Genomic DNA, 27221 nt, shown 5'->3' on the forward strand with positions numbered 1-27221 from the left:
CAAGGTAGATTCATCAGAAAGCCTTTTTGGGGTGATGGATGTTATTTTCCTGTTAGTCCTGCTGGGTAAACCCTCGCTGTCTGCATCCAAGGAGCTTTTCTACCAAGAACAGGGTAGATCCAAGTGAGGAGGAGGAAGAGGATGCCCATGACCAAGGGAGGATTTTATTCTTTGTTGTCTTAACCATTTGTATTGACAGGAAGGTGGAAAGCACCTTACTTTGATGCATAAAAGTTTCAGGTGCATGTAAGTATGGTGAGGTATTAAGTATGGACCTTAATGACTGGACAGAACAGGCAAGGAGAGCCTAAGGAATAAAATCAACCATTAATTCACACGAAAGCAAAGTGAAGCACGTAAAACTCATCTTATACAAGGGAGGAGAAGCCTGTGAATGTTCATATGCCTACGCTGAGATTTTTTTTGCCTCTAGCAAGCTTCCATGAAGCACATGATCATAATGGTTATGAAGATGAAAACCTAGGAGGTAGGAACGCGAGCAGCCACCATTTATTTATACCCAAGCAAATAGCTAAAGCAGACATAGAATGAAGGACTTTTTTTTTTTTGATCCAGCAGAGCTGTAAAACCAAAGCCCTGACCACTGGTGGTTATTTAAAGACTTCCTGCGATGGGAAGGTGTTTGGCCTATGTTCAGGCTGGGTGACTGCTCTCTGCAAAACCAAATAAACAGAGGCCACTTGAACTTTCCACCTTGTGGGCTCAGCCTCATCCCTTGCTACAAGTAAGGCTCCTGTGCATTTCAGATGGGCTTTGCTGATGGGATCTGGGGTGACCACCATGCTGTGGGGTGCTTTTTCCTTCGTCCGAAGGAGGAGTTTGGTGCTGCCATCCGAGTGCTTGGAGCTGGAAGGCAGAAGCTGGGCGGGAAGGTCTGTGTCTCCAGGATGGGCTGGGATGCCCTGCATGTGGTCTGCGTCCTCGAATGACTGTGGGCAGGGCAGCAAGGCAGGAAATTATATCCTTTAATGCTAGACATGTAGTTTAGATGCTAATTTCCCAAGAGGAGCACAGTTGAGATATTTCCGAGTAGCTGGGACCAGGAATCTTGTCCATCCATCATGGACCTACTGGAGCGAGTCCAACAAGTGGCCATGAAAATGGTGGGACTGGAACACATCAGCTTCCAAGAAAGAGAGCTGGGACTGTTCAGCCTGGAGAAGAGGCTCAGGGGGATCTTAACAATGCCCAAAGAGGGAGAGATACGAAGAAGACAGAGGATGGCTTTTTTCATTGGTGCCCAGTGCTAGGCCAAGAGGCACAAACTGGAGCCCAGGAGATTTCCCCTGAACATCAGGAAGCTCTCCTGTGCTGTGCAGGTAACAGAGCACTGGCACAGGTTGCCCAGAGAGGTTACTGTACCCAGAGAGGCTGTTGGCTCTCCTCTTTGAAGATCTCCAAAAGCCACCTGGATATTGTCCTGGGCGCTCTGTGTATGTGTCTCTGCTAGAGCAAGAATTGGACCAGAATGACCCAGAGGTCCCTGCCAACCTCAACCATACTGTGACATGAATTGTGAAACATCAGACACTCACCTATATGTATTTCCATACTTTTATTAGGATTTATTTAACATGCTGCATGCCTCTCCCTGCTTCTGGACCCTTGGAGACACAAGACGTTTTGGCAACCCATGTAAACCTGTATGGGGTGCACCTCCACGATGGCTCCCTGCTGCCAGCAGCAGCCCTGTGGCCTGGGAATTTTGCAAGACTTGGCAGTGGGGCTGTTGTGGGATTATTTCACACAGGACCCAAAAATACTGTCGTCAGGGTAGCACTGGTCGGTTCAAACGCAGGGTCAAGTCCCCAAGAAGTCGAGACTGTTGATGGACAAACTTAAGCATATTCAAATGTTTCATCTGATTTTCTTGGATTGCAAAGTTTCCAAGGGAGCCAAAAAGCTCGCTTCTCTTCTTGTTTGCTTTGCAGACCAGCGAGACAGCTGGGTTCAGTGAAATTAGGAAGCTCAAGTTCTTGTAGCAGAGGGGGCAACTGGAAAAGCTCAGATGTCTGTTTCAAAGTCCATACAATCAGTCCAAGATGTCATGCCTCAGTCTGCTGCCCTGTCTCTGCTCCCTGCCTGCATTCAACATCAGTGCGGATGGTTCAGGCGTGAGGCAGCCCCGACCTTGAAATCCTGGCTTGAAATCTCTCTGAGTGTGTAGCAAAGCAATGAATCTGGAGGCGTTTCTTTCAATAAAGGTCGAGTTGGGAACATGCAGGCGTTTCTGAGCTCCTGTGTGCCAGCGCTGAGTTTGGATGAAAGCATGGGAGATACCGGGTGCGACCAGAGCATGGTTTTAAACTGTGAATGAACTCTGAAATAATAGCAAACTTGAAGTAAGCCTGTGTTTTGGGCCAGGCTGGCCGTGAATCAGCTTTGGAAAAATGAAAGATGAAACTTTCTGACTTCAGCTGAAGTTATGAACTTATAAACTCCCAATTATCCAATTAACTGGAGGCAAGCCAGAGAAAAACATTTTTCGAGGCGAGCATATGGGGTGGCTGCATGAAAGTGAACTCATTCAAAAAGGCGTGATTTGGAGACAAGTTATGCTTTAAAATCTGGTGTTTTAAAGACCGGGTTAATCCTACATGCAGTTAGCTTGCTATGGGTTCCTGAGCTCCTCTTGAGCATCCTCAGTCCCATTGCTCCTTGCTAAAACGTATGGAAACAATAAAACACATAGAAAATGCTGTCTTCAGTAGGTTGGTTACTTGGAAAAATTTCTTCCCAGCAGTGGTGAGGCATTGGAACAGAGTGTCAGGGAGGTGGTGCAGTCACCACCCAGGGAGGTTTCCAAGAAAAGAGTAGATGTGGCACTGAAGGACATGGTTTGGTGGGCATGATGGGATGGGTTGACAGTTGGAACTGGATGATCTTAGTGGTCTTTTCCAATCTCACTTACTCTCCATGAATGAGATTGGTGGGATGGAATTGGAATTGGTACAGGGACAAACTTGGTGATGGTCTCCTTCTGTTCTTCTTTGACCATCTTAGCTTTCAAAGAGGGACATTGTGCACACAACTTGGCAGCAGTTCTTCCCATGAGATGCTGGAAGTGCTACCAGAGAATTTTTTTTGAGTTCTGCTTGTTTTAGTCAAGTGGGCAGGTAAAGGATGGGTTTTATTGGTTCCTGGGCATCAAAGGGCTGCACCTCTCATAACCGTCTGCTGGGAATTGCCCTCATCCTTGGGGCTATGGCTGTGAGCTGGGAGGATTGCCAGGGTGTGCTGTAGGTGAGGAGATGGTTGTCACCGTGCTACTGCTGGTGGCCCTAGTGTCTGTCCCCTCTCTGTGTTTCCAGTGCTGAGGGGTATGCTTTGCAACAGGATGGTCATTTGAAATAGCTTTTGGGGACTTTAGGAAAATCAATATGCAAAAACCTTGACGTGCTTTGGACTGAGCCCAGGTGCAAAACACAGCCTGCATTGACAAGAGCTGGAGATCCAATGTTCCCAAAGTCTTGTTGGTGTCATTGCTGGGCAGGGCAAATGCAGCCCATGGGTAATGCTTGGGGAAACTCATTTTACTGAATTTCTAGTAATCTAGTTGCTATCCTGCTCAGGCCTTACTAATGTCTGTAGAGAGGATGTGTTACATCTTACTGAGAGTGCCATTTGCAGTAGATTTGGAAATGGAACGGGGAGGGTTCTTTTCAAGCAGCTGATAATGTTGCTGGGGAGCAAGCAGCTGAGTTTCATGTCATGCTGGTGTCTTCAATTAGCGCTCATTTAGCATCCCTTGGCTGCTTGTCCCTACCTCATGCTGCCCACTGTGCTGTGCCAGGGTGATTGCAGATGGGCTGGGATTGGCTTCAACTGAAAATAATGCTTTTTCATTTTCTGCCCCCAAGATAGGATCAAGCTCCTGAGTGCAGTTACCCAGGAGGGAGCAACCAACAAGAGGTCATAAGAAGTTCTGGGTTCTGCAGGAATGGAGGAAACCCCCAGTTTTGCTGTCAGCTTTTCAGTGTTCTCTTGCTGATGGGGCTGAACAAAGCTAGGATTTCAGCTGACTTTTTGCTGAAGCAGATGAACCCCATTGCTGTAACTAAGAGGACATCTTTGGTAGCCCTCATCTCCCCCTGCCCAGGCTGGACTGCAGGTACAACCCATCCCTAGGCTGGTTTTATTCTTAGTTCTCATGTGCCAAATCTGCAAGATACGTTTGCCAAGTAGTAAAACGTCCTTTCTGCTGGCTGCTCTAAGTATTCTATGCACAACTCCTTTAGGAGTGCTTTTTTTTGCTGAGATAGTTAAAATTGTATGGATTTCAGTACAGAGCCAGGTGTATTAATAGGCATGCCCTCATTAAATTGCACTGAGTTTGTAAGGGAGGAACTGAACAGCATTAAGCACTGGGTATTTCTGCATGGTCCCCAGCAATTCTCCCAGCGTTATATTTTCTGTTTGCAATAGCTGGGCTCTTTAGGAAGCAGAAGGAAACAGAGGTGGAGAGAAATGCATGTGCAGGAGGGAGAATTGGGAACAGCTGTGTGTGCACGAGCCCGAAACCATGTCGTGTCCCTCTAACCCCAAAGCAGAGAAACCACTCCCAATGACTTCTGCTTTCCTAAGGAGAAAGGGGTGATGGGGATGCCCAGCCCAGCCTACAACAGGGTGTGTGCCAAAATGCATTGAGGTGAACCTGAAAATAAATATTTGCTATTTTCATCATCACGACTGATGAATTTACACTCACAGCTTAATTGATGCAAGCTGGGGAAGCTCATTCATTTTCAGCCTGGTTAGAGCCTGCTCCAGCACAGCAAGGGTGGCCAGGAAATGCCACCCACGCCGAGGTGTCAAGATGTCACTGAATCGATGGGGAGCAGAGCAGCTTGCGTGTCTCCAGTCCATCAAAACTTCCCCCGCGGGGCTGGGAAGGATGCAGAGCATACGTGAAATGCAGAGTCCTGCCTGGCCCGTCCCTGACAGATCTGGCTGTAGGAGCTGAGGAAGTTTTCCTGCTGAGCAGGGTGGGGAAGCTTTGCATCTCAGCCTTGATTTAATTTTCAGGTGACAGAAGTGTTTGCTTCCCTGCCCGGCATGTCTGAGCAGCCAGCACGTCCAAACACTTCCCTTTCTTTAGGGAATTTGCATTTCCTTGTAAACAGCACTGGTTTTATGCAAATATCCTAATGAAAGAAAGCCAAAGCATGCTCATGATTCTTGGGCAATTCTGTAGAAATCAGGTGCTCCCTTATAAACCACATACTGCCATCCATGGGCTCCTGCAGCCTTAAAATCACTGTGTGATGACCACTTCACCTCCGTGTAATCCTAAAAGTCTGGAAAGGTGCAGTGTCCTGCTGCTGGTTTGCTTTCCCTTGGTGCACCATTCCTATGGGATGTGTGTTGTGGTTTAACTCAACAACACAGTTGTTTTCTCCCTTCCCCTCTTCCCAGTGAGATGGGGGAAAGAATCAGAGAAAAGAGAAGTAAAACTCATGGGTTGAGATAAAATTAATTACTAAGATAGAGAAAAGGAAAAGGATAATAGTAACAATTGCATATATATATGAATGTATGTAACAAGTGATGCACAAGCAATTGCTCACCACCCCCCATCCAATGCTCATCTAGCAACCCCAGCAGCAGAAGAGAGGGTGATGAATCCCACCCCCTTCAAAATTCCTTCCACATGACGTCATATGGTATGGAATACCCCTTTGGCCCTCAGTCAGCTATCCTAATTCTGTTACCTCCCAGCTCCTTGGGCCCGTCATTGTAAAGGCTTTGGCTCAGTGCAACACTGCTTAGCAGCAACCATAAACATCAGTGTGTTATCAGCATTGTTTTTCCCCTAGAATCAAAACATAGCGTCATCCCAGACAATCTGAAGAAAATTCCATCCCAAGTGAAACTGTGACCGTGTGGCATCCCCACTTTTTGCGGTGTTCACATGATGCCCTGTAGCATCCGCTTTGTTGCTGTAGGCAAAGAGTTTCTCAGCTGTAAACCTTTAATCTCTTCTTTCCTCCTCTTCCTGCCATTCCCTCGAAGACGTCATACTTCTTTAGTGCTCTCCAAAATCACCTGGACACAGTCCATTGTGGCCAGCTGTGCAGTGCTACACAACATCCTCCTTGCTTTCTCTGCCTGGATGGGAAGTTGGTGGGCAGCAGCATCCTGTAGAGTTTCTGGTGTCTCCTATTCAGAGCAGGCTTTTTTTGTTCGTATGAATAATTCACTGGCTTTTATGAAGGCCAGGCTGGATGGGGCCTTGGGCAGCCTGATCTAGTGCTTGATCTAGCAGTTGGCAACTCTGCCCACAGCAGGAGGGTTAGATCTGGATGATGTTTGTGGTCCCTTCCAACCCAAGGCATTCTGTGATTCAATGATGAGGGCACTGCTCAAGCTGGGCACTGGTCTTGGAGGCTTTCAACACCATGCAGTCCCAATGCACATGGCTGGTCGATGATCTGAGAGGTTGGGTGCCCTGTCCATGAGTGCTTACGTCTCCATGTGTTTGGTAATGATTACACATAGTTCAGCAAAACATCTTCCTTCTGGAGCACCATCTCCTTTCTCGCTCAGGCTATTTCTTCCAAAGCAATCCTTGATCCTGCCATCTCCTTCCAGTTTCGTTCATCATCTCCCTGGTGGATAGGACATCAAGGACAGCTGTGACTTTCATCATTTTGTTCCCTCTGATCTTTTATTTGAAAGAAAACCACCTTTATTTGCTCTGCAAGCTCTGATGGATAGAGGAGGCTGGCACAGCATCTCTCAATGCTGGGCTTTTGCGCAAGAGTAGCTGCGGGTCAGAACAAAGCCCTGCTGGGTTTTGTCCCTGCTCATCAGAAAGCGGCAGGTCAGAGGCACTCACAAGCCCACTTTTATCCCCAGAGCTTTGTCTTCATGCTGTGTTTGCAGAGCAATGTCCCAGGATAACCGAGAAGCTCTTGCTGTGGCTTTTTGCTAGAGCTAAGGCTTCTGGATGAGCTTTTCAGAGGAAAACTCTGTTATTTGTTCTCTCCATGATGTGGGCTTAGGGTCCCAAAGCATAAACCACACATCATCAGTGGAAAGGCTGCCAAGAGGAGCAGTTTCTGCTGAGTGGTGACAACAGTCAAGTGTGGTGAGGATGAGGAGGAGCTATCCCAGAGTTTTCCACACAGCACCATCCTCATGGGCTGGTGGTTGTTTTGAAGATTGCTTTGGTGCCTAGCAAGAGGGAGAGGACTTGTTGCATTGCCAGCAACCAGAAGTGCATGTCAGCCTGCCTGGCAGCCTTTCAGCATCTAAATGGCTGCTATAAGAAAGAAGGGGACAGATTCTTCAGGAGGGTCTGTTGTGATAAAACAAGGGGAAATGGGCTGAAACTAAAGGAAGATTTGAATTGTAAATTATAAATAATTGTACAATAAGGGTGGTGAGACACTGGAACAGGTTGCCCAGAGAGGTGGTGGATGTCCCGTCCTTCAAGACATTCATGGTCAGGTTGTACAGGAGTCTGAACAATGTGGTGGAGCTGTAGATGTCCCTGTTCATTGCAGGAGAGTTGGACAAGATGACCTTTAACAGTCCCTTCCAGCACACACGATTCTGTGTTCATGGGGAGAAACACATAGATCCAACCCTGGAGAACATCCTGATTACAAACATTTGGAAGGACAACCACCAAGAGCACATGCTCTGGATGATGGAAGTAACTTAAAGATGGGGTAGGAACTATGAACTCTCTCAACTCGGTGCCAGTAGGGGCTGCTTTTCTTTAGTGTCTGACTTCTCTGAGCAGTCTGGCTTGGTGCCACCAGAGAATATCTCTCTGTAGAACTTATCACAAAACACTCCGGCAGAGCGTGTTTTCCCATGTTTTCCATATTGCCATCCTCAACATATCACAGGACAGTGTGTACTTTGAACACTGCCCACAGATCGAAATCCACCTGTTGAGTAGGTTGAGTTCCCGTTTTTGTCAACAAACGTCCATCAAAGCCACCGACAGCTGTTTGGCAATGAGGTTGTGCAAGACTTGCTGCTGATGCAAAAAAGATGACCGGTGCCCTTTTGTTCAGGGCTGCTCTGCTGTCACTGGATTCCCAAAACAGTAGGACCAAGTGGTGAGAGGTGCTTACACAGCAGGTCCCACCACCAAGCAGAGCCATGTGAATCATAAAATCATTGAGGTTGGAAAGACCAGTGATATCATCTAGTCCAACTGTTGACCTATCACCACCATGGCCATTAAACCATGTCCCTGAGTATAGTATCTCCACATTTCTTGAACACCTCCATGGACAGTGACACCACCACCTCCCTGGGCAGCCTGTTGCAATGCATTACCACTCTTTCTGAGAAGTTGTTTTCCTAGTATCCAACCTGAACTTCATCTGGAAAAACTTAAGGCTATTACCTCTGATTGTTCTCTGATTCCTGCCCTTTCCCCATAGGGACAGTAGCTTCCCATGTTTCTTATGCTTCCCCAATAAGAATCATTACTCCCCTCGTCTTGCCCTTCGGACACCTGCCACAGGTATTAAACTTGTACAAAACACTGCAAGAAACCAAAAGAGCAGAGGTCAGATGTTTAGCTGCGCTGGGTATTTGGGGTTGGAGAGGCACCAGGGTTGAGGTGCTCAAGGGAGATGACTTGCACCAGAGTGGGCTTGTGCCTCTACATGTACCGGGGGCAGGAATGATGCTTCAGATTTTATCTTTCCACAGATTTTTTTGGGTGAGGCAGGAAGCTTGGAAATGACCCCTCATTTGAACTTTTCTGACTCCTGTCACCAAAAACAATCCCTAAAGGAAGTGAGGGGACCCAGCACCCAATATTTCTAGCTCGCTTTGGAACTTGGGGATCCGCCATCTCCAAATAGTCAACCGTTTACACTCCCCAAAAAACACTCTGCATATTTGGGAGGCAGCCAGCCTTCGGCATGCAATTACCATTCCCTGCAGAGCTGGCCTCTTCCCCCTCACACCACCTCTTTTTTTTCCTTCTTCTCCTTCACGTCCAAGCCAGGAAAAGCCCCTGACGTTGGCTCCACAGCCACAAGCTGGTGGGGGAAGGCAGCAGAGGGGATATCCCAGATCATAAAACAAAGTCCACACCGCCCATAAGTTAACCCACTGCTGGGCATGGGGTGGGGGCTGTTCTCCCCCAAATACTGAATGTTTGGTGCCTGTTTTGCATTTTTCATGAGCTTCACCCACTTGCTGAATCTCTTCAGGTGCAAGCAAAAATTGTTAGCACACATCCCAAATTCAGATTGCTCGGGGGTTGGGGAGAAACATGAAAACAGCAGTAAAGGGCTGTCTGGAGCATCTCGTCTCATCTCCAGGGCTGTAGGTGCCTCTCTTCAAAGAATAGAGCTGCAAATAAAAGATAAAAAGGAGTTGATCATGTTACCCAGGCCTCGGGTGCATTCCCTGCTTGCACAATGCTGGGAGGACTGTGCTTTTCTTGTTATCTGTCTGTCTGTCTGCCTAACTATCTGATCTTCCCCATTCCTCCCTCTTTCCCCTCCTCCCATGCTTGCCAGTCTCCACCCTGACACCGTGCCAGCATCCTTGCTCCTTTCCTAAATACCACCAAACTCCTTCAAGTCTGATTAGGGCTGTAATATGAGGAGCCATACAGTTCTTTTCTCTGAGTCTGGGTGTGAGCTGCTGTTTGCCATGTGCTGTAAAGGAGGTGGAGGAGATGCAGAAACTCCTCAGCCCCTCTCTCCATCCCAGCACCCAGAGCAGGATGTACAGACTGCTGCCTTTAGCTCTGCCCCCCAGCACTGCTCCTGCAGTGTTTCTTGTTTTTGTATCTCTCCTCCTGGACCTTTCCTGTCAGATTCCTGCTTCCTTCCGCACAGATGTGGCTGGAGGAAATCTCAGCGCGATCGCTTTCCTCCAGCAGGCCCCACTTCTTCTCCATGCCTTGGGGCACAGGGGTGGTGGTGCGTCCCTTGTAGACCTCAGTGTGATCAAGGGTGTACATGGCAGTGATGGACTGGTGCAAAACTTCTACAAGAGAGTGACTCAGAAACTTGCATTCAGTTTTCAGGGTGTCAGGATGGAAATGCTCTTGGTGCAGCTGGAGTTGGGAGCAGAAAAAGAAAGACTCCGTCATAATGGAAATGGACTGGCATCATCTTGCTACTTGGGATGAAGCCAGGAGAGTAGCTGAGCAAATGTAGCACAGATGGGTGTTTTGTTAAGTTTTTCTGAAGGTGAACTTTGAACGTGAGATGTGCTCACTCAGGAGTTATATTTATATACGGGTAAGATACGTATCGTCTGGGTGAGTAAGGCCCTTTGTTTCAAGTGCTGCTGCTAAAACCCATGTGGAGCAACAATTTGGCTCCGCAGAGCTTCCTCTTCCTTTGCTTGGGGAGTTGCTGTGTTTAGGAAAACCTGGCTTAGCAGCTGCATCCCACTAACAGCAATGTAAAGCTTAACACCAGCCAGTCTAGCAGTCTGGCATCTGCTCATCTGTCCAGTCGCTGTTATTAACTGCATCAAGGAAGACCTGATCTCTATTTTTTACCACAGTACTAGAAGGACAAGTAGCTTCATCCCTGCCATTGCTGGTCCATCCCCATATGGCTTTAATAAGGCCAACACATGCTAAATGGAGCAATCACGCTGCAAATAAATAATTAGGAAGAGAGCCCAGTGCTCCCCTCTGCTCCAAGATGGCCCCAAGTTGCACCAGGAGGTGTTTAGATTGGATATAAGCAATGATTTATTCAAAAAGAGAGTAATCAGTTACTGAAACAGGATGCCCAGGTGGAGTCATCATCTCTGGAGATATTCAGGAGACATTTGGACATGGCACCAAGGGTCATTGTTCAGCGATGGGGCGCAGTAGGTCAGGTTGATGGCTGGACTCTATGATCTTGAAGATCTTTTCCAACCAAGATGATTCTCTTACTGCAACCTCACCATGCCAGAGTATGCTCACTCTGTATCCTCACTGGGCTCTTGGTTACAAAGCGTACATGCTTAGATTTCTACAAAAATCTATCCCCATGGTAAATTGGAGCTGTAGGATGACTTCCAGATCATGGCTTCACTGGAGGACTTGCTCCAGGCTTGTGCTGCCCCTAAACCAAGGCACTTCTTTGTGTCTGAGCTCTCCAGGCCTCCTGTCCCTAGGTTTTTTAGCACAGAAGACAGCACAAGGCTCTTTCCTGCACCTTGGTGTGCACCAGGATCCAGCCATGGTCATCCCATGCTTGCAGGACTCTCACACCCAGCAGCGTATCATGGTATGTAACCCAAACAGCAAATTGCAATGGCTTAAGAACACAAAACCTCCAGAATGCATGGAGATTGGGGGGGGTGGGGTAGGAGGGGAAGACACCCATCCGGACAAGCTGAAGTCCATGTGTGCATGCAGAGGTAAGGTTTTCAGCACAAACTGGGGCAAAATGAAATTCTGTTGTGCTGTCAGCCAAGCTGAGCTGCAGGATGAAGGCACTTGGGGCCACATGGCATATCTCCAGTGTTTGTCCCTTGCTGTGCAGTGGCTGGGCGCTAGGAAAGAATGGCCCCATCAAGTGCCACCATGGCAGTGATGGGCTGTTCTCATTCCTTTGTTGTCCTCTTTCAACCCAGCAAAATCTCCTCCTATATCAGAGCCAAACTGCAGATATTAGGGTCACAGCGTTGTGTGCATTGTGGGGAGATAGTCCCCATCCCTCCCTGTGTTCTGGTGTGGCAGGCTTGTGGTGGCACTGGGGATAGAACAGAGTATCCAGCTCCTCTACTTGCCCACACTAGATTTCTTTCATTGGGCTTCATCTCAACGAGTTTGGGCCAGAAAGACCAGCAGTGTATCACTACAGATCTTTGTCCTGGACTTGCTTATTGCATATAGAATCATAGAATCATTTGAGTTGGAGGGGACCCTTAAAGGCTGTCTAGTTCCAACACCCCAGCAGTGAGGAGGGACATCTGGAGCTAGGTGCTGCTATATCTCTGTGCTTCATCCTGCTTCCCTGTGGCTCTGCAGTCTGAAGGATATTTATTCACTTGGCAGGTTATTAATATTAGCCGAAATACCCTTGTCTGCATTGTTCTGCCATACTTAATATGGTAATCAGCATTGCAGCCTGTATAGCTAGGGATGATTTGTGATTGAAAATCCATTAGGAATTTATGGGCTTTGGGCTGAATTGCCAGGATGTGCAGTTGCCAAAATACTTGAAATGCTTCCACTGGAAATGAGACCTTGTGGGAAATGAGTACTTGCTTTTCTCATACACAGTTAGTTCCCATTGAATCTCCATTGCTGGCAGCTAGTACACCCAAGGCAATAAAAATACATGTAATACTCAGGGCACCAATGGAGCACTAACCTTGTGTCAAATGATGATGGATAACAGACTTCAGCTCCTGACACACAGTGCTCACAGCAGCTCAGCATCCCACAGCATTGTTTCGATGGCTGGCTTTAATCTGTGCATGAGGCACTTGCTGCTTTTTGCTCTGCATTGCAAATTGATGGTTGGACTAAATGATCTTTGTGGTCTTTTCCAACTTTAATGATTGTATAATTCTTTCAAACACACCTTGTTGGAGAAGGGTGAAATCTCCCTGCCAGCTTGGAAAACCCCACATGGAGGATCAGGCATGGAGAGATGGACAAGGGTGGTTTGGGTTATTGCTGGTCTGAAAATCTTCCCCATGTTACCCACAGATAGGAGGGGACATCTGCAGGCAAGAGAAATGCTGCAGAATTGAGGGAGATGGTTTAGTGGGCACGAGTGATGTGTTGATGGTTGGACTAAATTATCTCCATTGGTCCTTTCCAACTTAAATGATTCTATGATTCTATAATACCATGCAGATACAATGGGAGAAAAGCACAGATGTGTCTTGCAAGGATACAGTCTAAGGCAATTTTCACTTTCTGAATCTCTTTAAGCAGGCACCTGTGACTGTCTCCCATTCCTGAAAGGGATTTCATCTCTTTCAACTTAAGGCGTATGGAGAAGAAGGGAAAAATCTTGCTGCAGAAGATAAATGCCAGCCAGTTTGTCTTGGAAAGCATTCACTTGATGGGTTGCTGGTTTTTCTGAAGTCAATTCTGAGCAAAAATCGCAGCTTCTGTGATCTGGGCAGTAGGTGGTGAGCTGCATAGGGGGGATTTGCAAAACCCACTCGAGACATCCCATTCACCCCTATGGCTCCAGTATGTCATCAAACACAATTTTAGCAAAGCTTTGCAGGAAGTACCAGCTGCTCTGCACCGATCACTGCAGCCTGTATCATTCTGAATGCAGTCTGGCTTTGAATTCCACAAAGGATCAGGGCTTAGCATCACTCAGGCAAAGATCACCTTGAGGAGCAGCAGAGCTGGCTACATCCCATCTCGTTTTTTTTTTATGGGAAGAAAAAAGTTAGGAGTGAAACGATGGGATTGACACTGATAGAATTGAAGTGATGCCGACAGTGCTGCCAATTCCCAGCTGAGAAGAATGGCTGGAAAAATGAATTGGCTCTGAAGAAATCGTAGAATCATAGAATCATTAAGGTTGGAAAAGACTGCTAAGATGATCTAGTCCAACCATCAACCCATTGTCACCATGCCCACTAAACCATGTAAGAAGGAGTAGTCATTCTTCAAACCCTGTGTACGGTGTGGTGTGGATGCCATCATTCCCATCCTCGTGTCCCGCTTCCACCTTCTTCATGATCCCTTACCAAGAAAAACAGGGTTTGATTGGACCATGGTGCCAGAATCCCTTTGGTTTGTGCTCTTTTCCAGCTCCCATCTCCCTCTAAACTCCTTTCCATAAACCCATCCACATGGGGCTGGGCTCTGTGCTGCACACCAGGGCAGCGCCAGGGCTGGCACGTGCTGTGAATAATAAATAATGAGCGCACGAACATTGGGAAAGTCCATAATTTTCACAGCCAACTTGGGCACGTTTCCATTGGAAAGCTTCCCCATGCCACTTCAGCTGCTCCCTGGTTTTGGTTTTTGGTGGTTTGTTCGTTTTTTTTCCACTTTTTCTGTTTCTGTTCATTCCTTGGGTACCACTTGCAAAACAAAGTGGAGAGGGAGCGGAGAGAGAGTGCGGAGCAAGTGGAGTGGCTAGAAATGATGCTTGGGAAGTGTGATGAGCTGCTCAGTGCGTGGCCCCTTTCCTAGCCCCTTTTTCTCTCTTTACATCAGAGGCTTTTAAGTATAAAGCAATGTCGAGGGAATTTTCCAGGCAATGGATGGGAGGAGAGGAGAGGGGATGCATATTCTCCCAGCTCAGGTTACTTATGTACTTATGTTCTATTTTGAGGCTCCGGCCACGCGGTGCTAAGCAGCCACTGACCCAGGGAAGGGACAAGCTTCAAAACAAGAGTCTGATGGGAAATGATAGGTTTCCCTCAACAGAAAGCAGGGCTTAAAGCATTATCACGTTCACCAGTGTCTGTTCGGTGTTGACTGGAGGCGTGTCCATGGGGGAAATCTTATTTTCTCTGTTCCCTCTGTCTTAATCTTCATGGCCAGAATGAAATTTAATGCTGAACATTTCTGAATATGTGGTTCATACCCACCTTTGGATGTACCTGTGCACAATGGGAGGTCAGCATGTTCCAGAACTTGCGTCCTGGGCAAACCCATTGGCTTCCTTCTTCCCATCACTGTCATTGTTATGCGGCCTGACAGTGATAAGGAAAGGGGAAATGGCTTTAAAAACTAGAAGAGTGGTAATTCACGTTAGATGTTAGGAAGAAATTCTTTACTCATAAGTGGTGAGGCGCAGGAATAAAACTGTGCAGAGAAGCTGTGTGTGCTCCATCCCTGGAGGCGTTCAGGGCCAGGTTGGATGAGGCCCTGGGCAGTCTGATTTGGTGGTTGGCAGCCGTGCCTGTGTCAGGAGTTTGGAACTAGATGATCTTTCAGATCCTTTCCAACCTAAGCCATTCTATGATCATGAACGCAAAGATGTGTCCCTGCTGTGGGGTACTTTATGGGGAGCAGTATGCTGGCAACAGTGGGGATGCAGATGAGCAGTCAGAGTGAGCAAGGGAGCATCGATTCCCAAGAGCTACAAAACCACATGCATGCCACCCCCCTCCTCCACCAGTTCCCCTGAAAAAAGCTCATTTGCAGGCAGCTTAGGTGGCCTAAGAGCATTAGAGATGCATTTGGTTGACATTAGCTGCTCGAGTAACTCCGGGAGCATGTGGCTGATTAGGGGCAGGCTCAGCTCGTTGCGCACGGTGGAAATATTGCTGGAACGCTCCGGTAAGGTCTGGAGAGACAGGATGGGTGAGAATTGGGTTGCTGCCCCAACAAGTCATCCCCATGGGGTGTCTGCGAGCTTCTCTTGGGTGCTACTGGGTGATTACGAAAATTCTGGGCTGAATTGCATTAGAAAAATGCAGATGGATGCAGAAGGATTAGGGTGAACACGTGTCAGCCAGGCAGAGGAACATCAGGACCACCAGTGCTTCACCATCTCAGCCCCCCCATTCTCCTCCTTGCACCCTGTGTGTCATCCAAATGTCAGTGCTGAGGCTTGGGATGCTCAATGGGGATGCAGTGAAGGGCTGTAGGTCATCCCTTGGATGGAAGTGGAGTTCTGTCTCTCTACCCCTGTTCTGATTTCAGGAGGAGCCCCCATCTCAGCATCCCATCAACTGGGATGTGCAAGGCAGTTCCAAGGCACCATCCCCGGGCTTTCTTCGGAGGTATTCTCATCAGAACTGCCCTGACCACTATGTTTTGCTTTTCCTTCCTTTACAGCCTCGCTCTCCACCGGGATTTATGGAGGTGCTGAGAAGCAGCTTTGAGCTCTGCAGTCCCCGGACGCCTCGCCTCTCCCGGCATCCCGACCTTTGGATTTAACCATTCAAGGCTCCCGTGCATGGATTGCCCAAGCCAGGCACCGCTGCCGGCCGCCGCCGCCCCGTAGGCTCCCGGTCCCCCTTGCCACCCCCAAGTACTCCACATACCCCGATGGGGTAACGTGACGGGGCCACCACTGTGCCACCATCATCCCCATATGCAGAGGCCTTTCTAGAGCGCAGCACCGGAGGCGACAGCCGCTCGCCATTGCACACACCAAGGACACCGACACTACAACAAAGGGATTTTTTTTTTTTTCGTAATTATTATTATTATTATTATCATTAATATTATTATTACTGTTTGGCTTTCACCCCGGGGGCTTGCGGTGTGTCGAGGAAGCCAGCGCGCTCCCAGGAGCTGGGGTTATTTGCACAACAGTTGTACATTGAGTTCTCCATTCTCTTCTGTTTGTTCGGTTTTTTTTAAGTGCAGAGAGGGGTGTTGGTTTTTCTTTTCCCCTCCGCACCACTCTTTTCTTGGATTCTTCCATCATCAGCATCACCTCTGCATCATCCTTCTCTTGTCCCACCATGGCCCGGATGAACCGCCCTGCACCAGTGGAGGTCTGCTACAAAAACATGAGGTTCCTCATCACCCACAATCCCACAAATGCCACGCTGAGCACCTTCTTGGAGGTAAGAAGCAGGGATTGTGGATTACATTTGGGGGCTAAAAGCTAAGATGCAAATGGTTCATTGGAATGGAATGGGAAGACCCTGTTCCATTGGACAGTACAATGGAGCATCCTATTGGTACCCAGCCCTGCTGGCATCCCATCCATGGTCCATATCTCCGTATCTGCTTCTTGGGGCAGGACATTTGGAGGACTCTGAGTATAGGGCTTGTCAACCCTATTGCATCCCCTACCAGCTCCCTAGAAACGCTGCACAAATGCAACCTCCCCTGCATTTTCCAGTATGTCAGTAAAGGACTTCTCACCCCAAATAGTTCCAAAGCTACCTCTGAGTGCAAAGAAACTTTATAGACACAAAGAAAAAAGCACAATCACCACGGTGTTGCAGCAGAGAGACGGTGGGCAAAACCACCCCGTGTTCCTGTACACCACACTGGTGGCAAAATTCACCTTCCCTCCAGATCTGCAGGTTTTTTTGGCTGAGCATACAGGGATTTTTAGTGATTTGGAAGCCTCCTGCAGGGAGGGGATCAGCAGGATCATCCAAGCCCCCAGCCTGCCACAAGCAGGCACAGGGATGATCTCATTCGGCGCCCGGCCGGGGCTGATACACCGGCACGTAATCCAGGGGCAATCCATGCCTCGGGTGATAAGCCCAGCTGGAAAAAGCCCAAGTCCCGGCGTGCCTGCAGCACGTTCAAGTAATTAACTCATGGGGTACAGCAGCAAAACACCTTCATCAGTCAAAGAAAAGCCTCAAGCAAATGCTCAATGAATTCATGGGGAATGCGCCAAGCACTCACTCATCTCCATGCACTTCTGCAGGGGAGTTGAATCCTCACTGTACACCCAATAATTTCTCCTTTAGAGGATCTGTTGCTTTGGAGGAATTGTCTCCTTTTTGGGGATTTTTCTCTGGGACATCCATTGCAGCTCAGCATCATGCCCCATGCTGTTGGTTTTGCTCTTGGCACTGGGCTCCTGGGTGCTGGTTTTTTTCAGCCTGGAGATGGGCTCAATAATCTTTATGGGTCCCTTCAAACTCAGGATATTCTATGGTTCTAAGCTTTAGTTGCTTATCTGGGGAATATGATGTGCTTTTGAATACCTCCAAGGCTTTAAAATGAAATGATGCTCTGGATGAAAAAAGCTCATGCCTATGTGGAGGTTTGGTGCTCTAGGATTTAATGTTTCATTGGGAATTAGTTGAAATTTTTCCTTCCTAGCCCATGCTGACTATGGGGGATTTTTGCTTGGGCATCCAGGTTTGGGCATGATGCAGTTTTTGGGAGTGTATGGTCCGTGTGATCATACAATCATAGAATAATTAAGGTTGGAAAAGACCACTAAGATCATCTAGTCCAACCATCAACTCATCACCACCATGCCCCACTAAACCATATCCCTCCGTGCCATATCTCTCCTTTTCTTTAACACCTCCAGGGAAGGCCCACCTCCACGAGCAACCTGTCAACATAGGGCTGGGCCATGTTGAGGATAATCAAGGTACAACCCAGCGGGATTTTCCCATATCTGCTCATCATAAAACCTCTCCTTCCCTCTCCAGGATCTGAAGAAGTATGGTGCCACCACAGTTGTGCGAGTGTGTGAAGTGACCTATGACAAGACCCCTCTAGAGAAGGATGGCATCACCGTCATGGTAAGTGGAGGGCACCCCATCCATGCCTCCTACCCATCCCATGGATGCAAAAAGAAATGCTGCTCCATGATGGGACACAGACAAGCCTGGGGTCCCCACATTCTTGGAGGGCAGCACTGGGATATGACGTTTTATGCAGACATGTATTGCTCCAGGTGAGCACTCAGCTTTTTGCACATCCCAAAATGGATGTTTTGTGGACAGTTTGGCTCAAATGGGTGTTAGGGCACAGAGAGGAAAAACTGGGGATGGCACCAAGGTCCTGACACTTCTCTGCTACCCAATCCCTTGTGAGACATAAGGCTGCTCAGTCAGCAAATTCTTGTCGTGATGTGAGCAGCATCTCTGTTTCATGTCCAGGCACCCACGTGATTCGATCAGAGGGACTTAAAGATAACGAGGCTCCTGCTGGGAAAGCTGGAAGTGGCTGGTCTCTGTCCAGGACAGATAGGAGATGACGGAGGAGATGTATGTGGGTTTGGGGCAGTTGCGGTCTTTCCACGGCACTGCAGAAGCCTTTGGAAGATTTTTGTGTTGTCTGAGCTGCAGGCTCCCTGCCGTGCAGCCAGAGCTTCCCACTTAGCTACTGTTGCTCAAATAGGATTCCTGCAGCAAACCTTCCCACGCAGCCAGCAAAGGGAGTGTTTTAACAAGTGGGGAATTCTTTCCAAAATAAACGAAATAACACAGGCTTTCCTTGGTCGACAGAGGGAAGAAGCTACAAATAGAAGGAGAAATTCAGCTTGCTTTGAACCAGCATGCAGCACATGCTTCCCAAAGCTGGGACAAAACTGAGCAGCAAACACCATCCCTAGGGTCCGCTTAGCATCCCTTGTTCAGCATCACTCATGCTTGCCCGGGAGCTTGAAGGCAGGGTTTGAAAGCCAGCTTTGGCCTCAGGCAGAGGCAGGCAAACTCCCTGCTTCCCGGCGTCAGGCTGAAATTGGGCTGGTGCTTTAAAAAAAGAAAGCATTGCCCACGCACTCGAAACTGTGACTCATGCAGCTGAGCCCGCAGCTGCCTGTGCTGCTCTGCGCTGGGGCTTGGAAGCACCCAGGGAATGAGAGCCCTTGATCCCACATGGAAGATATCCATCGTTCCTGTTACCCTCAGCTTTATCTTATCTAAGGGGTATTAAAAAAGCAGAGTGGTTTTTTTTTCTCTTTTACTGGGGAATCAAAGGGAGAAAGCAGTGAGAAGAAAAAAAAAAAGCGAGGATGCTGAGCTGGCACAGCTTGGTCTTTATCTCAGGTGATAAATAATTGGAGATGATGTCAGGTGTGATTGCCGTGCTGGGGAATTGGCACAACTGGTGCTAGGTGAGCTGAGAGCCCCGCGGGGCAGACAGTGAGTAATTGGATAAAGGCAGAGAGCTTTTGGAAAAGTCCTTGTATGGGGCAGGCATGCTTCTGGTGGGCTCCAGCCTTTCCACTGCTGGAACAGGGAGTTTCTAGGAGGAGTCTGGGAAGTCTGGCAGTGCTGAGAGCACATGGGGAGCTGCCTGGTGTGGGATGGTTGAGAGTTCTCTTTGTATGAGAAGTATCCTGGATGTAATGAATATCATAGATATCATAGAATCATTCAGATTGGAAAGAACTTCTAAGATCATCTAGTCTAACCATCAGTATAGGCAAGTCCTAGATGAAAGACATATCTTATGTAGAGAGCAAGATCAGGTTGGATATTAGGAAAAAATTCTCAGAAAGAGTAGTGAGGCATTTGAATAGGCAGGTGGTGGAGCTACCATCCCAAGAGGTTTTCAGAAAAGGGTAGATGTGGCACTGAGGGGCATGGTTTAGTGGGCATGATGATGATGGATTGATGGTTGAACTAGAGGATGTTAGTGGTCCTTTCCAGTCTTAACAATTCTATGATTCTATGATACATATCTTAGATACAGAAACTCAGCCTGGAGGACTCCAGACAGAAATAGGGTAAAAGGCAGAATTCAATCTACACAGAAACTGTGTCCTACCTATACATCCAATGTGTGGGATATAGTTACCTGTCTTTATAAGATATATCCTATATAGAAAGATGCCTACATATTAGATCTGTGATAACCTATAGCATATGGATATCTCTGTATATTTTCAGCAGATAGAGATCTATATAGTATTTTTCTGTGGATAGATATGTGCAGATATACAGAGACATCTCTACATTATATACTAAATATATCCATTTATATACTAAATATATCCATGTATATAGAATCATTAAGATTGGAAAAGGCCACTAAGATAATCCTACCCAACTGTCATCCCATCACATACCGACTAGGTATCCTGACGTTTTCTTTGAGGAATAGGTTCAAACTGGTCCTGTCCTGGACATCCTCCTTGGCTCAAGCATTAGAATGCCTTGAAGCCCAACGTGTTCATTTCCTCTCAAAGCCTGATGGACATTGCATCTCTGGTTCAAATCCCAAAGTGAAGTGAAGCTTAGTGCTTTTTTGCCATCTTACACCAGGGACTCAAACACAGCAGCTCAGTGACTCACCCTGTAGCCGCAAAGATTCTGGCCCTGTGCTTCTCACCTGTCAGATTTCACTGCATCTCATCCCAGCTATGCTCTCCTGCCCATTGTTGTCACACATGCCACATTCCTCCTGCCAAATCCCCCATTTTGGAAGAGAAATCCCTATACTGGGAGAAATGTGCAATGTCAGCTGTCTGGTGGTGGCCATAGGGAGGGGAGGGACTGTCTCTCCCCCAAAATACTGAGGAGGAGGAGGGAAATGCTTTTCTCCCCAGCAAAGTGGCTTTGTGCTCCTGGCACTGGATTTAGATGGGAGCTGATGAGAGGAAGGATAGGGCTTGTGGCTGCCCAAAATTCAGCACAGCCAAACAGCCACTGCCAAACCTGAGTGTGTTGGAATGAAATTCCAGATGAGTCTGGAGGAGGCAGACAATGGCCTCTAAAGGCAAGAGGACGTGGGGACAGGACCATGTTGGAGGTCATGGAGGTACTTACAAAAGATGAGCCTCTCTCTAGGGGTCAGGAGGATCATGGACTTGGCATCATCCAACCCAAACCCTGAGCCAAAGGATTTGTTCTCACCTTGCTGCACTTTGAGCTCAGTTCCAAGAATAAGCACCCACCAAAAGCCATCACCTCAGGATAAAAGCGGTCCTTTATAGTTTTCAGCATGGGATCTGCTGAGTGTTTCTCTCTCTTCTCATCCCTCTCCCATCCCTGCAGGATTGGCCGTTTGATGATGGAGCACCTCCTCCCAGCAAGATAGTGGAAGATTGGCTCAACTTACTGAAGACAAAGTTCTGCGAAGACCCCGGCTGCTGTGTGGCTGTGCACTGTGTGGCTGGCTTGGGGCGGTGAGTCGCAGTCTGGCACAAAGTGGGAAACAGCCACTTGTTTCCCCTCCCCCTTTTAACAGGGTTTTGCAGTAGTGTGGGTGTTAGTGGGAATAGGCATTGATGTACTGCTCTCTGAGCACATACTTGCTAAATTCTGGGTACCAGGGGGTATACCAGCAATGCTCAGTGCCTAGCAGTGCATTTGCTTTTGTAATCTTATTGCAGTCCTCTCACTGAAATCAGGAGCTACTGCTTAGCCTTGCAGCACGTGAGGGCTGTGTTTTGCATGGGTATTTGTATCTGCTTGTACAATTTGCCTCCAAAATCCTTCTGCTCATTAAAGCTCAGCTACCAGCCCTGTCCTGTAGGTTTTACCTGTGGGATCAGCCACTCTTTGGGGCCACACTCGCAGCCTAATCTCAAGAAATAACAAAATTAAATCCTAGTGCTGGTGTCTGCCCAACCACCCTGTGGTCCCCAACCTGAGATGGAATGTGAGTGCCCAAATTGGAGGCATAGTTTGGAGTTGAATATTGCTGTTGTTGCCTTTCAGCGCTCCCGTCCTCGTTGCCCTGGCTTTGATTGAGAGTGGGATGAAGTATGAAGATGCCATCCAGTTCATCCGACAGTAAGTGCCCTGGCAAGCAGCGTTTCAGCACAGGGGCAGAATCACAGAGTGGTTTGGTTGGGGTTGGAAGGACCTCTGGTTCCATCTGGTCCAGCCTCTGCTCAAGCAGGGACACCCAGAGCAGGTTGGCCAAAGCCATATCACAGCAGCTCCTGAAGATGTCCAGGGAAAGACACTGTAAGGTGGGGAGGAAGCAATCCTGAGAATCAGAGCTGTAAAAGGCTCAATGCCCATCACAGTCCTTGGAGGATGCACACTGTTTCAGCCTCCAAAATCTGTTATTTGCTCCAGGCGGGGGATTTTCCACCACAATGGCTGGGTTTGGGTTGGTGTTCTCCTGCTGTGTTGCTGACTGCACCAACCCCTCTGTTATCATTCTTTGCAGAAAGCGCAGAGGAGCCATCAACAGCAAGCAGCTGACCTACTTGGAAAAATACCGACCAAAGCAGAGACTCCGGTTTAAGGACCCTCATAACCACAAGAACAAATGCTGCATCATGTAACCTCAATGACCTCTTGCCAAAATTTGTGCACACAGACACCCGGGCACTCGCACACATCTCCCCTGTCTCTTCCCAGCCCCGTGCACCCCCACACACTGCCCCATTCGTGGACCCCACTGCTGGGGGCTGGAGAGGGGGGGGACACGGAGCACAGCCAGCGTGTCCCAGCACCTGGAGCGCACTTGCCTTGCTGAATCCCCAGGAAAGGATGCTCAGCCTAGCTACAGCCCCAGAGAGGGAAGGCAGTGCTGCCCTTTGACTATTGACATTAGCAGGCAAGGAGTTCATGTGCTGGTTCTTTTGTCGCCTTCCTTCTCTTCTTCCTCTTCCCCTTCCTTTCCTGTTGCACTGAGATCAAGTCCAGCACAAGGAGAGTGCGCACAGGGGCACTTGTTTTTTTGGGAGTGATACAAGTAGAGCTGTGCCAGCCATGGAGGGGTAGGGAGCAGGAAAGCTGGGGTACCCACCTTTCCCACCCTTTCCCCCCCAAAAAGGGCTGCAGCAGTGGGTTTGGAAGTGAGGATGCTCAGTGACCTCGGGAGGAAAGATGGTGATGGCAGGGAGAGGAAAGGGGCTGATAGCATGGTGGTCGTGGGAATGGCTGAGCTGAGTAACCCCCAGTGCTGTCCCCTTTCTCCTGCCCCCTCTCCATCATCCCCCATGGGGTTTGCAGAGGGCTCACTGCCCCTCCAGGCCCTGCAGGTATACAGCAAAGGCATCAGAAAATTTGGGGATGATGGCAGGGCTTTGAGGTACACAGCTTTCAGGGGTGCAGGGTCAACACTGGGTCCCACCAAGTGCTGGATGCTCTTATTTATGGCTTCCAAACTCAATTCACGGAGTGATGGTTTCTTTCCCACCGTGTCCCCTCTGCTGAGCTTGCAGTGATGCAGTGGGACTGAGCTCATGCTCAGCATCTTTGTCATTGCATCCCCAAGCCACGGCACAAATCCAAGTTCTGACTGTGATGCCCAGTGAACACAAAGTGCATTTTGGGGCATGTCCACGTCCTCCACCACTATGTTTGCTGTCCATGGGGCTGGGAGCTTTCATAGAGGATTTTGGGTGCTCCTGGCAAGAGCACATCACCAAATTTTGCACCTGCCTTTCCTCCCTTTCTGTTGGCATCTGCAATGTACGTGACACCTGGCACCCCAGATCCTCACCAGTATGTGCCATGGGGTGGATACAGAGCAGCCCCTGAGCCAGGACAGCAAACATCTCTCAACTTTCTGCCTTTGAATGCTTGGAGCATTGGGCACGTAGGGGGCACAGGTGTTTTTTCTTTTGATGAGGGTAAGAAGAAATTTGCTAATTAAAGGAAAAAAAAACCAAAACTGTTTGTCTTCTGCACGTCCTCTGGCCGTTATTTCTTCCATTGCTGCCCTGTAGAGACCAGAAGGTGACTTTCAGCCCTCCTGTTTAATCCCCAGCACTATCACCAGGACATTCATGTGGCCCAAGTAATGTCCCATATATCATAGAATCATAGAATGGCCTGGGTTGAAAAGCACCACAATGATCATCTAGTTTCAACCCCCCTGCCATGTGCAGGGTCACTCATATCCTCTGGGCTCACTGTCACATACCCCTCAGCTGCAGAGTCACAGATGTTTGGGCAAGGTGATCTAGTCACCCAGCATCTGTGGTTTGGGGCCGCCCAACTTGAGATGCCTTCAGTGCCCTGTGTTGGGTATCTCCAGAGCTTTGTGTGCCTTCTGACTATACAGAAACAGTTCAGAGGGCTCATTTCTTGGGGTAAATGTTGAGGAAGTTAGGCTGAGGATGAGCTTGGAACCCTTTGAAAGAGCTAGACCCACTGTATATTAGAGATGACCACCTCAGGGGAAATTTATGGTACCAAGCCAGGTGGACCTGTTATGCCAAGCTGTTATACCAAGCCCCACATAGTGGGGCTGCTCAAGATCCCTTGAGTTTCTGGTGCCCCATTTTAGGCTGTTGATTCCCATGTTTCATGGGGAAAGCAGTGGTGGCTGCAGGGTCTGCTCTGTTGGGAAGGGTGATAAAATGGGCTGATTAAAAGGCCTAATCCTGTATTAAAGCAAGCTCTCTGGGTGGGTCATCCTCCCCTTCCTGCCCCATCATGTCCTGCTGCTAAAATAGGTGCTGTAGCTGCTGCTTTGTCCCCAGAGGTTTTAGGAAGTGGCTTGGAATTGTGACTGAGGCAGCCCCAATTCCTCTTAGAGACCTATGGAGGGTTTAGGATGAAGTGATGGGAACCACCATAGGGCTATTTCTGCCCTGACAAACAGAGGAGAAATGTTGTAAGTCTAAGCTTGTTTGGGGATCACTTTGGGACGGGCTTTGCAGTGCACTTCATGTAGCATCAACCCAACCACCTTAAAAATAGAGAACTCATGTAAAAGCTGTCCTTGACCTGAAAAAATCCATGTGGCCAAATCTTGAGCACCTCTGGCTGGCAGAGCAGTGTCTTGGTGTCTTTCAGTTTTGTGAGTCACTGCAGAAGAAACAATGCTGCTTTAATTGCCCTATTTCTTTTCCTTTTTTTTTTTTTTTTTTTTTTTTTTCTCTGATGGATGTTTGCTCCTATCATAGAACTTTCTGTCACCTCCCAGTTGCTGCTCTGGACAGGTCACCTCAGCAGCTCAGGAGCTGCCAACCTTGCACAGAGGGTTTTAACTCAATTTGAGGTTTCTTTGTGTTGGACTGCCAAATATTTGGAATTTTTTTAACAGAGACTTGGGCTCCTTTCTCCAAGGTACCAGTCCCTCAGTGTTTAAGCCTATGGGTCAGTTACTGAAATACAACAGGGTGGGGAAATTGAGGGTATCCCAACTGGTTAGAAATCTCAAGCCAATTCCTAAATGTAAATCTTGGGATGGTAATAGGGAAGTCTGGAGCTCAGTAGAAACAGAGCACCTGAGCAAGTCCTGAGTGACCAAAGGCTTGTAGCTTGGCTGATTGTGCAGTCTCTTCTTTATTCTAATTCCTGTTTCATCTCAAATGCCACAACATGTTGAAAGAGATGTAAAAAAAACTACATTTGCCAATTTTTTCATGGCTCCAGTTGTCTTCAGCAGTCATAGAGACTTGGGTCTTGCAGAAGTCACAGAGAATGGACGCCTCCATCACTTTGGCTGTGAACAAACCACCTAATCCCACCCTTACCTGCAGAAGCAAAGGCACAAACTGGGTTTCATCCCTCCTATCCCTATCCATCTCCTTCCCCTCCTCCGTGGAAAACTTCCATCATTCCATCAGTATGTCATGGCTGAGCATCACATGGGGGATAAATCTGAGCGGCAATTTGTGATTGTGTCCTCTTGTGGTGTTACAGGTGTGCCTCTCTTTGCATTTTGGCTTTGCATGCCCCTTGCGTTCTCCATGTTTGCCAGTCTGATGATGGAATGCACGGTGGGAGCAGTGGTTGAAAGGAGAATACCACAGCCATTGCAAATTCTTTATTTAAGAAAGGTCTGGTGGCAGACTTTGCATTTGCAAATATCTGTCGTGGGTCTTGTAGTAAGGCTGACACTGTGGTGCTTGAGCTGAGAGCTTCAGATGAGGATGTTTATGAGCAACAGATTTTCCAAGGATGCATAGTGATTGTCTACAATAGAATGAGTGGATTTATTTTGTTTTTCTTGAGTTCGTTTCTTTTTGTTATTAGTCCCAGTGGGGAAGTGCACAGGGAGATTCGTGACTTCCACGCAGTTTGCAGGGTCTTATATCTCATTTGCTTCCATCAGGCTGGGTAGGCAGGGTTTGGTGGATGGGTTTGGATGGGATGCTGTCTGGTGGGAGAGAAACGCAGCCAATTTCTTTGCATAATGCGGGTCATAGGGGGGCTGCAGTCCCCTTCGCAGACTGTATCAGACATTGATGGGGAGGGGGACGTTTCTCCACGCTCAGCTTCTCTTCAGATGATGATCTCCAGATGAACTCTCGACTTCCCAGCTGTTTCGTTCTGTGCAACAAAGAGCTGCATATTTTCCTTTTTAACTCTGTGGGCAATCATAGCAGAATGTAGATTAAGCCCAGATGACTTTTTTTTTTTTTTTTTTTTTTTTTTGGTCTGAGCCATTGCTTAAGTTATTATGCCCGTTGCTTTTTGTATCAGACAGCATCACTTTGAATATGCAGATGAGGTATAGGATCTTGACACTTTATAACCTTTTTAAAAAGAAACTTGTCTGTTTACTTATGTCTCGTGTAAAAAGGAAAAAAAAAATGTATGCCTTTTAGTAATCACTTTTTTTTCCCTTTTTTTTTTTTTTTTTTTTTTTTTTTTTTTTTTTTTTTTTTTTTTTGAGTTTTATGAAATTACAGTGGTTTCACTCCGGCAGCAGCGAAATAAAAAGTGTTCACTCTTTTGTACATCCCTGTGTGCTGCAGTGCTGCTAATGGGGAAGGCAGCAAAATGGGAGGAGGCAAAGGCAAGGGTTAATGGAGAAAGGGTAAATGAAGAAATCGGGAAAGGGTGGCAGAAGACCTGTGTGGATGAGCAAGGAGCTCGTGCACAAACTCAAAGGAAAGAAGAAGGCCCATGAAATGTGGAAAAAGGGTCTGACTACTTGGGAAGAATACAGGAATGTTGTCAGGGTCTGCAGGGATGCGACAAGGAAGGCTAAAGCCTGCCTGGAATTAAATCTGGCAAAGGGG

At 47.9% G+C, this 27221-nt stretch overlaps 1 protein-coding gene across 1 annotated transcript in view; it reads left to right on the forward strand.

The window, feature by feature from the left end:
- The window catches only part of PTP4A3 (protein tyrosine phosphatase 4A3), a 43348-nt gene extending 17481 nt beyond the window's left edge, over positions 1-25867 (forward strand). Inside the window, exons 2-6 of the mRNA XM_042838259.1 lie at positions 15731-16470; positions 18037-18129; positions 21334-21464; positions 22000-22074; positions 22460-25867. Coding sequence (XP_042694193.1) covers positions 16366-16470; positions 18037-18129; positions 21334-21464; positions 22000-22074; positions 22460-22577 — 522 coding nt within the window. The 5' untranslated portion in view covers positions 15731-16365 and the 3' untranslated portion in view covers positions 22578-25867. The remainder of the gene's footprint in view (positions 1-15730; positions 16471-18036; positions 18130-21333; positions 21465-21999; positions 22075-22459) is intronic.
- The last annotated feature ends 1354 nt before the right edge of the window (positions 25868-27221 follow it).

The sequence above is a fragment of the Centrocercus urophasianus genome, unplaced genomic scaffold (assembly GCF_019232065.1).
Source record: "Centrocercus urophasianus isolate 14NV4802_14NV808 unplaced genomic scaffold, USGS_Curo_1.0 seq_11, whole genome shotgun sequence".
NCBI lineage: Eukaryota > Metazoa > Chordata > Aves > Galliformes > Phasianidae > Centrocercus > Centrocercus urophasianus.